Below are 17146 nucleotides of genomic sequence, written 5' to 3'. Positions count from 1 at the left end.
TCTAGGTATTAAATGAAGGGAACGAATCTGAGAAATGGTTGAAAATAGGCTAAAAAGTATATTTTTAGATCAAAATTAAGGAAAATTAAAGTTTTGAATAATATTAATAAGAAATGAATCAAAATAGAGTTAGAATACATGGAATTGAGTCTAGAAATGAAGTTTAACAACCTAGAGATGAATCTATTAAAATATTTATGCTTTTTAGTATAAAAATGGCAGTTTTTTATTGTAGTTAGTAAAAATTAAGGATATCAATGAGAGATTAAAATGAAGACCTAAAAACAAAGTTGAATTAGGTTAAGATGGATTCACCTATCAAATCTTAGTTCAAATGGACGTCTGGAGTTAAAGTTATTAAATTTTCAGGAGTGAAAATAACAGTTTTTAGGTGTTTTTGAGGAGTAATTACTAAATATTAAGAATAAATGAAAGATTTTATGGATACAAACTGGTTTACAAACTACATTCATCATGAGGAACGTCTAGTTAATAGGAATTGATGTATTATGATATATATATATATAGTGGTAATAAGAAAAAATTAATAACATTTGATAATGAAGAAATTAGAAGGAAAATTGAAAAGAAACTTTGTAATCATATATGTTTGTTTTCATGAAAATTTGAATGAAAAATGGACAGAATGAATTATTTGTGGTTGAATATATCAAGTTTTTGATCTTTGAGTGTTAAATGAAGATAAAGAATCTGAGTCATTGCATTGGTTGCATTGAAATGGTGAAAAATAGGCTAAAAACTCTGTTTTAGGTCATAATTAAGGGAAATTAAGAGTTCTGAATAATATTAATAAGAAATGAATTTTAGAATACATAAAAATGAGTCTAGAAATGAAGTTTCATAACCTAGAGATAAATCTACTAAAAGATTTATGCTTTTTACGTACAAAAAATGACAATTTTCTATTGTAATTAGTAAAAATTAAGGATATTAATGAGAGATTAAAATCAAGACCTAAAAACAGAGTTGAACAAGGTTAAGATAGATTCACCTATCAAATCTTAGTTCAAATGGACATAATATCAATTGTTGCCTATCCTAAATTTGGAAAGCACAACTTTGTCATTCGATTGTGTTTATTAGCTGAAAATTAGGCATTGCAAAGCTTCATTATAGCTATTTAGAAAAAGTATGTTTGGCTATGGTGTTCCCCACTAAGAAATTTTTACATTACATTCTTTATGAGAGGGTGGTATTCTTCACCAAGGGTGAGGGACTATACTTATTGTTGAATGAGCTTTAACCCCTGGATCTCACTTGCCTTTGGTGAGTTTAAGGAAGAGTGGGCTGATATCAACAATTGTGAAGAGTTATATAAGATTGATGTAGCCTCAATCATGTCATGGTTTGCATTTATTACACATTATCTATCAATAGGAAACCAAGCAAAAGCTCTTTCCAATTTTGAGAAGAGGAAGATTAAGCAACAAGCACTTCACTTTTCTAGTATAGCTAGTGTCTTTTATAGAAGGGGAGTAGGGAAGAAGCGGATGAAAGTGCTTCATAATCTTTGAGCCAAGAAGTATAATTTTGTTGAGGGTCAATTGGTCCTATATTATGATTCTCATCGTGAGCTACCCAAGAATGTTGGAACACAAGTGGGATGACTCTTATAAGATTGTTTGTATAGGAAAGAATGGCTCTTCAGCCCTCTTAGCAAATTTGCAAGGGGTAGAGTTCAAGACTAAAATAAACTTCAATCAGCTAAAGCCCTATTATGTGTAGGGGCTTTGGTGCGTTTGCAGGTCTTCTAGGATCCAACTCAAACTTGCAGAGGGTACCAAGACTATTGGATGGAAAAAGTTATTCCTTATCTTGAGCATCCATATTTAGAGCAACATTACCACCAAGGCAAAGCTATTTGGTGGAGTAAAGATTATCACATTACTAAGTGGCAAGTCTGATCTTTTAGTGAGCCATTCAAGTCTATTACCACCATTTCCATTGTCTTACTAGTAGTGTTCACATTGAGTTTAGTGGGGATTATACCTGTTTTATATCCCCTCTCTAGGTTAGACTTTGATTATCACAAGTACAAGTAGATTGATTTTTATGGTGGGTTACATTGATGAACCCTTGGTTTATATTTTAGATTTTGATTGAGCTTCTCTAGAACCTACTAAACATGCGAGTATAGGGATTGTCATTAAAGACCCCCATCGTTGAGTGGTTTTAAAATTGGGAGTATATTTAGGAACCACTTTTACTAATAATATGGTAGAATAGAGGGCCTTGCTTATGGGATTGAATTTAGCCAGACGTGGTGATATTTGTCGGTTATTGGTGAAAGGTAACTTGCAATTGGTGATTGGCCAGTTGAGTAGGACGTATAGTGTAAGGGATCCGGTTCCACAAATGCACCATCATGTAGCCTTGGATATACTTGAGATCTTTGAAGTAAGGAATCGCCATGGCGATTCCCCATCTCAGTGGAATCTCTTTGCAGACTCCTTATCTAATTATTCCTTTATTGATGATGTATTTCTCAGTTGTGGTATGGAGGGGAATTTACAAGTGTCTATTGATATAATCCTAGGACTTCTATGGAGACTGTTTGTTGATATGCCATGTTTTTAGCCATTAATGATTAGTGTGGGTTATGAGCGAGATCATGTTTCTATTCTTTCATAGACACATCAGATAGTTCAAGGGCCCATATTCATGGGATACCTCTTGCCATTTATGCAAGGGATTAGCCAATAATTTGTTGCATTTAGTATAGGTCATGAGTAATCCATTCCTTGGTCTAGATTTTGTGCTTCAATAGGCTTTATGTGGGGTCCAAGGATTTGCCTTTAGTAATAGGTTGCTACATAATATGCTTTATGGTTATGTTTCATTAAGCCAAGAGGACCATTTTGTTTTGTTTCTTGGTGTAGGTACTTTTAACTTGTGGATTATTACTTATTGTTATTTTACACAAAAGTTCATCCGTTGTTGTCAAGGAAGCTGGGTCGTGCATCAACGTGGACACTTCATCAATGCCAGGTGTCATTGTCACCTTATTCCTTATTAGTTATTGATCTTTGTTTTGTGAAGAAGTGATTAGGATCACTTGTGTATGTCTTTCCATAAGACTCAGGCTAGGATTTGAGTGTCCTTGTTGAGTGGGATGCCTTGCTTGCTAGGTTCTTGCTTGATGGTACTCATAAGATGACTTTGGGTGTCAAGACTATCAGCTAGATATTCAATAGGGGGACCACCTATCTTTGGTAAGGTAGCCATCCTGGTAGGAGTGTTTAATTTGATTCTCCATGATGATAAAGTTTCCTAGTGAGTGAGGGGTTTGTCATGAATCTTATGGTAGGCGTACTTACTTAAGCTACTATACCAAACACACACCATACACATAAGAGGAAGCTGACTTAAGAACACAAGAAGAGGGATGGAGACCAAAACATTTTCTTGATGGTTTCTTTTTCTTCTTACACACAAATTACAATGTACACAAAGTATAGATAAGATACAATATAAAGAAAAGTGACCTACTAAGTCAAACAATGCATAACTGACTATAGTAATCGACTAGCGCTATAACTTTGCTAGATGTAGGTAGGTGCAACAAACTAAATATAATAAGTGATAATTCAATGGTCATATGAGGATCATAAAGGTTTTTGTTTCAACAACAACATTGAAAGTTTCGAAGTACTCAAATACATCACTTATCATTAAAATATTTCATAAAGTAGCCTTTTGTATTAAATCAAACTTGCACCCCTTGCTCTACATTTCGACTAACATACACTAAATTCTTTGTGATGGATGGTACATGTAATATATTTGATAGAATCTTTGTCTAACGATCACGCAAGGACAAGGAAGCTTTTTTGATGTGTGAAATTAGGTGGCATGAATCATCACCCATTTGCACATAACCTAGATTTTATAAATCTTGCATCTCTCCAAATCATTCAGTATGGCTAGTCATATGATTAGATGTACCTGAATCAACATACCATACATCATCATGTATCCCCTTTTTTTCTGTAACAACATGCATCATATGTTACATAACAAATAAAGTCTCATTTTTTTCTTCATTCTATCATGAAGATGATGCATAATTTCCTTGCTGTAATTTACCACTATGGATATCATTCTTCTAAGCATAACAATGTGCTATAATATGATCAGTTTTGCCATAATAATGACAAACAATACGAGAATGGCTAGAACCCCTGTTTTGTCATCCACCTCTTCCTCTAGAGCTCCCCCTACCTCTAAAGTTTCCATAGTCTCCTAAAACTTGTATTTCAACGAACTCTTGATTTAACCTATTTTGCTAGTTATGTCCGATAAAACGGTCTCTTGAAGGGAGTTTATCGCGTCCCCTTCTTGAACTTAAGTAAAATTCTTGTACTTTTTCACCACTTGTTTCAGATGATTCATCCTACATGTTGATCTTTTAAGTGATCATGAGAGAGACCAACTCATCGAAATCTGAAAATGGCTTTCGTACATACACAAAAGTAACAAACGATTTCCAAGCCTTTTCATTATTAAGACCACCCAAAGTAGATGATATCAAATTATGATCATTAGGTATTGTATCAATCACTGCCAAAGCATGTGCAATGCTCGTCACTTTCAAAACATACTCATTAACATACATTTTCCCTTTCTTCAAATTATTCAACCTTTTCTTGAGTTGAACCTTTCGTGCCTTTATATTCACAAAAATATATTTTCAAATGTGATATATGCTGCATATGAACTTTTTGCGTTTTTGATATGCGTCACAAGGTCACTCAGCTCTAGCTTATTTTCTTTACCTGAAACAAACTCGAAGAGGCCTTTTCCAATAAGGAAGTTCGTCACACGAAACTTCCATGATGGATAGTTGTTCTTGACTAGCTTCTTAATGATGGGATTTCCATTGTTCTCTACCATTATCACAAATTTGATGCAAAATAATAAGCGAGTCTTCTACAACCTTTCACAACAAGTGTGCAATAATACACTAAGTAGTCTTTTCTATGTTATATTATTTTAATTTTTTCTATGAGTTGTGCTTTCACGTGTTGTGTTTTCTTGGTAAGATTTTTTCGTGGATTTGATAGGCTAGGTTGCGGCCTTATCTCATAGTTGCCAATGAGAGGCATATTTAAAGGCATGCGCTTTTCGAGATTTTGGACTATTTTCGGTAAATTCATAAGACTTTTGTGAACAAAAATGAAGATTTTAGGATCCAAAGTGGTTAGTGATGCAAAGTGGTCAAGATGCACGAGATAGAGCATTTTGAAGAGATGCAACAAAGCACAAAGTTGAGAATTTGAGGCCAAGAGATCCTAATTCGTGGAGGAATACGATCTGAGCATTCTAGGAGGTAAAAAATTGGCCAAGATTTGAAGAGATGTGGACCGATTTGAATGGAACATGAGCCAAATACTAAAGGGGTAGTTAAGTTAAAGTGCCATTTGTTGCACATAAAACATATTGTATGTCCTTTTTCTATGACGAGCAAAGGTAGAAACTATGTGATGGTTGTTGAAGTAGTGTGGGATTACTTCCATTTGCTAATGAAGCAAGCAAGTTGTAGCCCAATAACATTCACAAGCCCACAAATTGTGTAGTACGGAGTTAGTGGGCTTGGCTAACAATACCAAGTAAGTCAGCTAGTTTGATGAAAGTAAGTAACGTACACAAGTTGATGTGCCTACCTGCTCATCCCCTAGAATGTTGAGGACATGTTTTTCTATCTTTGAAATGATGTGCAAATACACATTTAGAGGCACTCATGTACATCTCCCCTTGACATACTTTAGCCATGATGATTATTGTTGGATTGGTAGAGCTTGAGGCTTGTAACCAAGTGGAGCATCTGAAATACACATCATATACGATCTCCCATAACCTTAGTATATTGTACTCTAGGCCCTAGGTAGAGCCAAGCCTATGTTAGATGTGGTGGTATGCCAACTTGACATTTATCTATAATTCTAGTCCGAGGACAAGGCAATTTGGCAATGGCCTTTGTGTAGTTTTAATCCATACTATGTATAGAATATATAACTCAACTTATACTCTAACCCTAGGTAGGGCCGGGCCATGTGCTGGTCTGCCCAAGTTGCCAACTTGACATTTATGTATAATTTCACTAGAAGGACATGGCAACGGGCTGTGTGTAGTTTTAACCAATACTGCGTATAGAATATATAACTCCTTAACTTTTGTGCACCTGTTCGTGCACTATCTTACGTATATGTAACTTGTAAGCAACAAATTCAAAGGTTCCCTCCGACCGACGCCCTGAGTCTCTGACTTCATATGTGTCCGAAGCTTTTGGGAACGTTCGACCAGTATGTTATTAAAGGTTTCACATGCGACAGGAGCATGGGGGGAAGTCCGAAGACGAAGCATCGAAGAAAGAAATTAGGGAGGATGGATCATGGGACTTGGCAGCATCCAGCCGGTGGAGGTCATATTGTCTGAATAAGCTGATGGTTCCGGATCAACGATTATCGAATTATGCAGATTTATACGTCTTAAGCGGGATCGAACTTGGCAGGATCCAGCTGGTGGAGGTGATATTGTCTGAACAAGCTACATTCATGGTTCCGGGTCAACATTAATATTCTTATGCAGATTTATACTTCTTAAGATATGGCCCCCGGGCCGCCCGGCCCTACCGGGGGGGTGGGTGTACGGGAAGTATAAATCTGCATCAGCCTCTGTAGGAGCCAATACGATCGAGGTGTGATCATGGGCTCCTACCTGTCCATCGAGAACAACACGGAGGACTCGTATCTGGTGAAGGTGGGGCCAGACACAGAGGCCCTGAGGATAACATCCATAGTGGGGACGGTGGTGGCGGTGGTAGGGGCCGTGGTGAGCGGGGCGGGGGTGGTGGCGGGGGCCGTGGCGCCTCTGGCGGTGTCTCTGGCGGCCAACGGGGTGGTGGAGGTGCTGGGCGTGAGCACCGCCACTCTGAGCTCCATCAGCGCCGCCGCTGCCAGCGTCGGCGCCGCCACCGGCATCGCCACCAAGGCCGTGGGCTGGTCCCAGAGCTTCAGCATCTTCGTCACCAGTCACCTCATCAACGACGAGGGCTTCGTCGAGATCAAGCCAGGTCATGCTATATATAACGATGATAATAACATCTTGCAGGTATATATTGCACGGTCGACTGATTAGGGTTCGTCAATTACCACCACACATTGACATACGCATATATGTCGCTAATAACACCGTCGACTGATTACACGGTCGAGACTAATTAGGATCCGTCAACTTCTGATTACACGGTTGAGACTGATTAGTGTCCGTCAATTATTCGTGCAGGGGAGACGCGTTCCTTCGGGAAGTATACCCTCTCCTTGTGGCGCCAGGCCACCTGCATTCGCGTCCGCCAGAACCCCGACAATGAAGAGGAGGTGGTCATCGATGCCGTGTACATGAGGCCCATCTTCACCGGCCCCACCGATGGCTCCACCCAGCCCCACAACATCAAGTACTGGGTCGACTGGAAGGGCCACCGAGATCGCACCGTGGTTCGATTGGGAGGTGCCCACAGCAAGCTTTAGTTATAGTCTCCGCAGGAAGAATTATATGATTAGGCGACTGCAGTAATGTTGAGCACGACACTGCCCAATCTAATCGTCCTCCCTATACACAAATTATTGCAATAAACAAGGCCGGCGCATAGCGCACATCACTGTTGTCCTTTTTAGAAAGTCGTTTTCATTGCAAAGCTTACGCTTAAAAATGTGTTTAGCTAGTATTGGCATTTCTTGCTTGCACCCTGCGCCCACCTTTGAATTGTCATACCATAGCAATTCTCCATTATATAATAAATATATTTAAAAGGAATTGAAGTACGAAAGTAATTGTATAAACTCTTCAATATAATTTGGTGGTTCATTTCAATAATTTGCATTCTATGATATGAAACCACTGAATCCAATGTAACAATGGTTCTCATAGTATTTGAGCTAGTTTTTCCAATATCGCATAGCCCCCCATGTTATGACTATCCTTACCTAAGCTGATCCCTTGTTCAACTAGGCCCATATTGACATGGTTTGGCCATCTGCATACACAAAACAATCATGTAATTACCAATGCAAGTCTGTACTATTTTTTTCAACTATTATCTTGTGTTGATCACATTTCCCTAAAACCATTGCTTCCTAATCTTTCTCGTTGATGAGAAATGTAATTTTTTGTAGAGGGTCCAAATTGTCACAAAATTAGCCTTTTTGCTACAAGGCTAGTGTAAATGCGAATACATACTACACATATCAAAATATTTTTCATGAAGGTTTCAACTTGTATTTTTTTAAAAATGAGATGGTTTTGATTAAACAAACATTGATTTTTAAAAAAAAAAATTGCAAAAAATGGTCTTAAAGATAAACACAAAAATATGCACTTCTAGCTAGCTTGATTTAATCCTTTTTTTTGGGTGGTCACATTTTTCTAAAACCATCTCTTCTTAAACTTTGCAATTAATAGAAAGAATGAAATTACTTGTAGAGGATCCAAATTGCCACAAAAGTGGCTTTTTTGCTACAAAACTAGTGTTAAATTTCAAGGTGTACATTATTTGACATATTATAAACACTTTAATAAAAACAAATAATTATCAATTGAATATTGCAAAATGTACAATTATGATGTGAACATGATAGAATTATAATAAGCCATAGAGACTATAAATGTCACTTAATATAAGCCATATACAATGAATATAATAATAATCATCATCATTATAAGTAATGATGGTACAAAAAATAAACAAAGGTGTAGGCTATAAGGCCTTACATAATGGAAGGGATAAGGCACAACATAAGGTAAAAAAGATTGGGGTGCTTCAAGTGGCTCAACTCCAGTGGTCTGCAAGGTCTACTAGAGATGGTCGACATCTAAGAGCTCATCTCAATGTAGTAGATCATCAAAAGAATGATTGATATACACTTTTCTTACCGTTTGCTCAAAATCTAAGATCTCCTGATCAATGATCTCTGATAGCATCGTACGTGTTCTATAGACAATCGACGTTTTCGTCTAATTACTAGCTTACGTTGAGAGCAAGGACATGGGACACGCTGATTAAGATACGCCTCGCGATCTTGAACATCACGACCTTCATCATTTTTCATTTGATCTATGTTACGACAAGCAATTTGTTTTTGTTATCATTCTAACAACAAACAAGAAAAGAAGAAAAAACTACAACAACAACAACAACAACAACAACAACAAACAAGAAAACTAAACAACAAGAAATAAGAAAAGAAAAAAACTACTACTACTACTACTACTACAAATAAGAAAACTACTACTACTACTACTACTACTACTACTACTACTACTACTACTACTACTACTACTACTACTACTACTACTACTACCACGACTATGACTACGACTACCATAACAACAATAAACAAAAAAAGAAGAAATTAAACAATGACTACCACAAAAAAAGAAGATGAAATTAAACAACAACTACTACTATTATCACTACCACTATCACTATTACTACTACGACTACCACAACAACAATAAACAAGAAAATAAAAAATTAAACAACAACTACCACCACCACCACCACCACCACTACTACTACTACTACTACTACTACTACCACAACAACAACAAACAAGAAAAGAAGAAAAGAAGAAATAAAACAACAACAACAACAATAACAATAACTACTACTACTACCTGCACTACTACTACTACAAACAAGAAAAGAAGAAAGTAAAGAACTACTACTACCACTACTACTACTACTACTACTACAAACAAGAAAAGAAGAAATTAAAGAACATGATCTTGTTGAGAGATCGAGCTCCACTCGTGATATGCCAGGGTGACCGTTGTGCATTTATGTCACCGACTTGTCAGTTGCAGATGCGGTTGGTACACCGCCCATGAATAATAGCTAGATGACAGCTATCCTTATCTACTCTAGTTCGTGGCTCAGTTAGTATGCCACCTTAGTTATTTGAGTTTGGTTTGAGACCCATATATAGGGTTCTTCTATTTCTTTGAATGAGAGTCATTTTTTGGCTTACACAACTAAGAAGAGGAAAACTATTTTCAGCCTCCACCTTTGTGTGTATTCCCCCATTGTGCAAGCAAGAAAGCTACAAGTGAGACTCCTTCCTTCTCTCCCACAATCTTGACAGATCTTACCCTCTCTTTGTTTTTTATTCATTCATTCTCCTCTCTTCCTCCCTCTCTCTCTCTTTCTCTATTATGTTTAATGTTTTCTCCCTCTCCCTCTCTCGTTCCTTCTTTCCTTTTCTCTCTTCCTCTTCCTCTCTCATTTCCTCTCTTTCTCTCTCAATACACATGATTTTTAACAAAAACAAGCAAAAGAAAAGGAGAAAAAACAAAAAGAAAGCAAGAGAGAACAATGCACTCACCGCAAAGACCCAAGAATACATTTGGCGGCTCCTCTTTGTGATGGTGGCTCCTCTTCGCCCTCCGTATACTTCCTCCTCTTCTTCGCAAACGGCGGTGGCGGCGGTGAGAAGCTTTCCTTCTCCCTCTTTCTTTCTTTCTATCCCTCTCTCTCTCAAATGCAAGATGTCCTTCTCTCTTCCTTTCGCTCTCTCTTTCGTTCGTTCACACAAAATGACGCGCTCACATTTCGACCCGCGTTTTTTCACTTGAGTACCGTCGCTATAGCGACACCATTAATTTACATTAGAAACTACTGTTGCTATACACCTGTATCCTTGTAGTGAAATAGGCCATTTTCTAAATGCTATGCATAGAAAAAAAAAATAGAATTTTTATTGTTTCAGCCCTCAAACTGTTGCACAAAATCCTACTTCCCCTCATTGTTTAAGTTTTGCTTCGTTGCATAGGTATATAGATTATTTTATCATAATTTAGTATATAAAGAGCAATAAATCACACACTATAACAAAAAGATAGGGCAAACCTTATGCTTTGCCCCACCATACATCCACAACCACTTATTATATTTTTCTATAATTTTATAAGACATATTCACATTTTTTCTCTTTTTTTCTTCTATTTTTTTCTATTTTTCTAATAAAAATATTGATATATTTTCAAATTTGTGGCTCTTGATTCTTAGAATAGCAAAAATCTAGATTTTATTAGCATTTTATCCCATGTGTATTAATTTATCCCACTCGAAAATACAAAAAATTCCATTTTTCTCATAAAAACCGTGTTTTACAGGTTTCTAAAAAATATTTTCAGCATTTTGACTTTATATTTTCTGATTTTTTCTTCATGCAAGCATATAACAAACAATAAACAACATATCTACCAATTTTCACTCCATAAGAATAACATTGGCTCAATCAAATATAAAAAACAACAATTTTCATTTGTAAAATAGAATTATCGATTTTTTTCCTTCTTTGCGAGTTTTAAAATCTGATGTGGGACTGCAGATCAGCCCTCATTCAAGGCTTAGTCCACCTCCTAAACATCCAACTCTAGCCCTCCATCCATCTGACAGTGATCCGGTACCGAACAAGCGGTCTTCAATCAGTCTTCAATCCTCTTCATGAGCATGAACTGCCTCTTAAGGGAAGAGAGAGGGAGGAGAGAGAAATACTGAAAAATGAGATTTTTAAATCCTCTATTAAAACGGGCAAGCTTGCAGCCATCATGTTCCTCTCCCTTCCTAATCGAGAATCTCCCTCTGTCTCTTCAAACGGGTTTGAATTGGAGAGGCATTGAGCAAAAATGAGGAGGCGCATTGATGCTTCCTTTTGTTCGACAGTTTGTGCATTAGTTTCAAGGCTTTTATTAAGCCTAAGGTTTACAATATTAAAATAATGTGTTATCTTTTTGTGTTCACACTATCTCGCAAGTGGATTTTTCAATTTTGAAGGCCAAACGAACTCCTATTTGCAATTCGACTGGACAGCGACTTCGTGGCCTCAAACTCCATCAACTGGCCTCTCCCACGCACTTTACGGCTTCCTAATTCGGTAGTTGCTTTATAACACCGAACCTTGCGGGGAACAAATGGAGGGTCAAACAACCCGAACATAGACTTGTGTTGGATTCCTGATGTCGAAATACATCTAGGAAAACTCTAGCTCAGCCATTCGCCACCGTTTGATTTTTCATAAAAATTGGCTCTTTAACGCCTCTTGGACACTTTTCTGCTCCAAAACGAGCTTCAATGCTTCAAGAATGGGTCCAAATTGGGTTCTAAAATCCAGCTCTCAATGAGGATATGTTTACAATATCTTGTTATTACGATTATTACCACTTATAATAGCACTTCATTGTAACATGTTTTAGTCTCTTATGCAAGTTCATATATATGATGTTCTTTTATTTTTCTTTCATTCCTATATTAAATCAATTAGTATCTGTTTTTTAATTATGCAAGTCCCCACACTTGGTCAAGAGGGCATTATGAGTCAGCAATACATAGATGTGAAGCTAGACTTGTTGACTTTTGCACATATATCTCCATATCAAATTGTGCATTTTAGAAATAGAGCAGATTTTGAGTTATTCTAATTGACATTGTCATGTTAGATCTTATTATGTTGTGATATATCAATCTCCAATAGGCACATGTGATCCTCTAGATTGGTCATACACAAAGGCTTAGATACACCTCATTCAATTGGTGGAGGTGGTGGGTTCAATGGATATTATGAAGGCATGGATGATGTGTCTCCTCATTATAGTAGGAGTACTCATCCTATGGGTGCTCCTCGCTTTGCTACAACTAGCTTTGAGGTATGTTGTGGAGATGTAGATGATATGATCCTGCAACCGATTAGTGCTCCTCTCTCTCATAGGATACTTGGGGGTTCATTATATATGAATCCTCTATATCATGTTTATTCAATACCTTTTTAAAAATATCCTTATTTGTGAGTTTTTCTTAAATTAAACACGTCTCTTTTTTATTCAATCTATGAATAATTCTTTCTTCTTGACACCCTTATATGCATAAAACTGGTGTTTTTAAATCCCCTTGTTTCAAATTCACTTGATATATTTACATATTTACGAGTGATCCCTTGAATTGGGATTCTGGCTCAAGCTGGTTGGGTGGATATTCTGATACAAATTCTAGGACTCCTTCCCATCAATTGAGTGGATGTTATGATGATACACATGCTATGACCCCCTCGAGTGGATCCATGTCACCCACATTTGCCACACACCCATATGTATTATCTCCTCATTGACACCTAGATTTTCTCAGCTATCTATAGGTGTTTCTCCTACAAGTATGCTTGATGTACTCGATTCTCCTAGATATGCTTAGCAATGTACTCCTAGTTCAAAGAGGACCTATGTTAGACCTTTCCCACTAGGCTTCAATACCTTGGTGGACAAGGCCACTAGTACTATGCTCATGAATGATGAGCAAATGAGACTCATTACACACATGAAGAAATTGTGCCAGCATGTCTTTCGATACAATGCATTATGTAGATGGAAGAGCATGCTAGAGAATAGCAAGGACTATGTGATAACTTCCTTACATGAGGAGTTCCTGGTACCATCTATTTGATTCTCCACAGTGTGGATGATGGACCAAATATGTATACATATGTTCCATAGATGATCAAATGTACACAACACAATAAAGTATGGTGGAGGGAAGCCAAAGTAGCTAGATAGGGAGGATTGGAGGAGACTCAGGGAGGAGGCCCTTTCCTCTTTGCAGTAATGGTGGTGGCAATGGGATGTGGCGAGGGCAAAGCTAGAGGCAGGAGCTGTGCATCCCCTTATTTACTAGTGGTCATAAAACCTACCTAGAGAACTTTGTAAGTCTTATATTTCTTATTAAGGATTTATTGTTTTATATGTTTCTCATAATACTATTGTAATTCTAACAATGCTAGTTTATGTTCTTTGATATAGCACTTTATCAAAAATGAGGATCCTACTAGGCTTGAAACAACATATGTAGAAAAGCATGGTATGAACATCCTCATCAACAAGCTCTATATACACAATGGTCTGGTATGTCATGTCTCTTTTGATAGTATAGCTAATTTATATTTTTCATTATATATTATCTAAATTTGGATTAATATTTGATTATGTTACAAAATTCTTTTGATGATCTACTAAATTGAGATGAGCTCTTAGATGTCGACCATCTCTAGTAGACCTTGCAGACCACTCGAGTTGAGCCACTTGAAGCACCCCAATCTTTTTTACCTTATGTTGTGCCTTATCCCTTCCATTATGTAAGGCCTTATAGCCTACACCTTTGTTTATTTTTTGTACCATCATTACTTATGATGATGATTATTATTATTATTATATTCATTGTATATGGCTTACATTAAGTGACATTTATAGTCTTTATGGCTTATTATAATTCTATCATGTTCACATCATAATTGTACATTTTGCAATATTCAATTGATAATTATTTGTTTTTATTAAAGTGTTTATAATATGTCAAATAATGTACACCTTGAAATTTAACACTAGTTTTGTAGCAAAAAAGCCACTTTTGTGGCAATTTGGATCCTCTACAAGTAATTTCATTCTTTCTCATTAATGACAAAGTTTGAGAAGAGATGGTTTTAGAAAAATGTGATCACCCAATAAAAAGGATTAAATCAAGCTAGCTAGAAGTGCATATTTTTGTGTTTATCTTTAAGACCACTTTTTGCAGAAAAAAAAAATCAATGTTTTTTTATCAAAACCATTTCATTTTTTAAAAAATCAAGTTGAAACCTTCATGAAAAATATTTTGATATGTGTAGTATGTATTCCCATTTACACTAGCCTTGTAGCAAAAAGGCTAATTTTGTGACAATTTGGACCCTCTACAAAAAATTACATTTCTCATCAACGAGAAAGATTAGGAAGAAATGGTTTTAGGGAAATGTGATCAACACAAGATAATAGTTGAAAAAAAATAGTACAGACTTGCATTGGTTACATGATTCTTTTGTGTATGCAGATGGCCAAACCATGTCAATATGGGCCTAGTTGAACAAGGGATCAGCTTAGGTAAGGATAGTCATAACATGGGGGGCTATGCGATATTGGAAAAACTAGCTCAAATACTATGAGAACCGTTGTTACATTGGATTTAGTGGTTTCATATCATAGAATGCAAATTATTGAAATGAACCACCAAATTAGCAAGAAATGCCAATACTAGCTAAACGACTTTCTAAAAAGGACAACGGTGATGTGCGCTATGCGCCGGCCTTGTTTATTGCAATAATTTGTGTATAGGGAGGACGATTAGATTGGGCAGTCGCCTAATCATATAATTCGTCCTGCGGAGACTATAACTAAAGCTTGCTATGGGTGCCACTGGCGCCTCCCAATCGAACCACGGTGCGATCTCGGTGGCCCTTCCAGTCGACCCAGTACTTGATGTGCGTAAGCTTTGCAATGAAAACGACTTTCTAAAAAGGATAACAGTGATGTGCGCTATGCGCCGGCCTTGTTTATTGCAATAATTTGTGTATAGGGAGGACGATTAGATTGGGCAGTGTCGTGCTCAACATTACTGCAGTCGCCTAATCATATAATTCTTCCTGCGGAGACTATAACTAAAGCTTGCTGTGGGCACCTCCCAATCGACCCACGGTGCGATCTCGGTGGCCCTTCCAGTCGACCCAGTACTTGATGTTGTGGGGCTGGGTGGAGCCATCGGTGGGGCCGGTGAAGATGGGCCTCATGTACACGGCATCGATGACCACCTCCTCTTCATTGTCGGGGTTCTGGCGGACGCGAATGCAGGTGGCCTGGCGCCACAAGGAGAGGGTATACTTCCCGAAGGAACGCGTCTCCCCTGCACGAATAATTGACGGACACTAATCAGTCTCAACCGTGTAATCAGAAGTTGACGGATCCTAATTAGTCTCGACCGTGTAATCAGTCGACGGTGTTATTAGCGACATATATGCGTATGTCAATGTGTGGTGGTAATTGACGAATCCTAATCAGTCGACCGTGCAATATATACCTGCAAGATGTTATTATCATCGTTATATATAGCATGACCTGGCTTGATGTCGACGAAGCCCTCGTCGTTGATGAGGTGACTGGTGACGAAGACGCTGAAGCTCTGGGACCAGCCCACGGCTTTGGTGGCGATGCCGGTGGCGGCGCCGACGCTGGCAGCGGCGGCGCTGATGGAGCTCAGAGTGGCGGTGCTCACGCCCAGCACCTCCACCACCCCGTTGGCCGCCAGAGACACCGCCAGAGGCGCCACGGCCCCCGCCACCACCCCCGCCCCGCTCACCACGGCCCCTACCACCGCCACCACCGTCCCCACTATGGATGTTATCCTCAGGGCCTCTGTGTCTGGCCCCACCTTCACCAGATACGAGTCCTCCGTGTTGTTCTCGATGGACAGGTAGGAGCCCATGATCACACCTCGATCGTATTGGCTCCTACAGAGGCTGATGCAGATTTATACTTCCCGTACACCCCCCCACCCCCCCCCCCACTGTAAGGGCTTTGTAGCTATACCATGCCGTTGCTACCGATTGCACCTATATAGGTAGTAGTAGTGACTCAAAGCCCTGCCTTGTTTCCACTCTACGTGTGATTCCCTATGCCCAGTGGTGAACCCTCTTATGTGCGGCGTCACGAGGGTGTAGTCCTGGGATGTGTCTATGTTGTCCCGCTTTTGGATTGAATAATACAACAGTATACCTTGAGCTCATATCGTGTTACCTTTCTGTGCCGTGTTGAGTGCGTAACGAGTGTAGGTTTATCACACTTGGTATCAGAGCAACTCTTGCTCGGAGTGAAGGAGTGCTCACGGAAGCAGGAGGAAAGATCCAGTGCCCCAAAGAGATCGAAGTCGTAACAACCCACAGCGCGACGCCCCACGTCGTGTCGCCCCACGTCGCAACGCCCCACGTCGCGTCGCCCCACGTTGCGACGCCCCCCCGACGCGTCGCCTCGGCGTGACGCCCCAACCTCGACATCCCACCGTCTGAAGACGTGACGCGGCTTCCCCGCGGCACGACCCACACCACCACAGGCGAATCACGGCTTCCCCGCGTCGACACCACCACCAACCACATGGAGGAAGAAAGGGAGAACATCACCCTCCCGACATTGGAGGAGAGGAAGAAGAGTAGGGGACAAGAATGGAGAGTGGCCCAAGAGGAGAAGGTGGCCGGACTAGAAAGACAATTAGATGGTATGTCAGACA

The 17146-nt window shown here is 38.8% G+C and overlaps 2 protein-coding genes across 2 annotated transcripts; one reads left to right on the top strand and one right to left on the bottom strand.

Annotated features, from left to right (window-relative positions):
* The first annotated feature begins 6638 nt into the window (after positions 1 to 6638).
* On the top strand, positions 6639 to 7833 carry LOC148020871 (uncharacterized). The gene is made up of 2 exons (XM_087698673.1): positions 6639 to 7093; positions 7306 to 7833. Exons 1-2 carry the CDS (start codon positions 6727 to 6729, stop codon positions 7545 to 7547), a joined length of 609 nt encoding a protein of 202 aa, XP_087554799.1. The 5' UTR covers positions 6639 to 6726; the 3' UTR covers positions 7548 to 7833.
* Positions 7834 to 15527: 7694 nt separating this feature from the next.
* Positions 15528 to 16373, bottom strand: LOC148020870 (uncharacterized). The gene is made up of 2 exons (XM_087699473.1): positions 15982 to 16373; positions 15528 to 15769 (listed from the first exon to the last, which is right to left on the bottom strand). The coding sequence occupies exons 1-2, from the start codon at positions 16346 to 16348 to the stop codon at positions 15528 to 15530; spliced, it is 609 nt and encodes a 202-aa protein (XP_087555599.1). The 5' UTR covers positions 16349 to 16373.
* Between the last annotated feature and the right edge of the window lie 773 nt (positions 16374 to 17146).

Source organism: Lygodium microphyllum, chromosome 18 (genome assembly GCF_053477565.2).
Source record: "Lygodium microphyllum isolate KBCC chromosome 18, Lygodium_microphyllum_v1.1.10, whole genome shotgun sequence".
Lineage (NCBI taxonomy): Eukaryota > Viridiplantae > Streptophyta > Polypodiopsida > Schizaeales > Lygodiaceae > Lygodium > Lygodium microphyllum.
The sequence above is the reverse complement of the archived record's forward strand: the minus strand, read 5'-3'. Positions and strand labels throughout refer to the sequence as shown.

Coding starts and splice junctions, on each gene's coding strand:
- LOC148020871 (XM_087698673.1), top strand. CDS start 6,727: ATGGGCTCCTACCTGTCCATCGAGAACAACACGGAGGACTCGTATCTG. Junction 7,094..7,305: donor CTTCGTCGAGATCAAGCCAG/GTCATGCTATAT, acceptor TTATTCGTGCAG/GGGAGACGCGTTCCTTCGGG.
- LOC148020870 (XM_087699473.1), bottom strand. CDS start 16,348: ATGGGCTCCTACCTGTCCATCGAGAACAACACGGAGGACTCGTATCTG. Junction 15,770..15,981: donor CTTCGTCGACATCAAGCCAG/GTCATGCTATAT, acceptor TTATTCGTGCAG/GGGAGACGCGTTCCTTCGGG.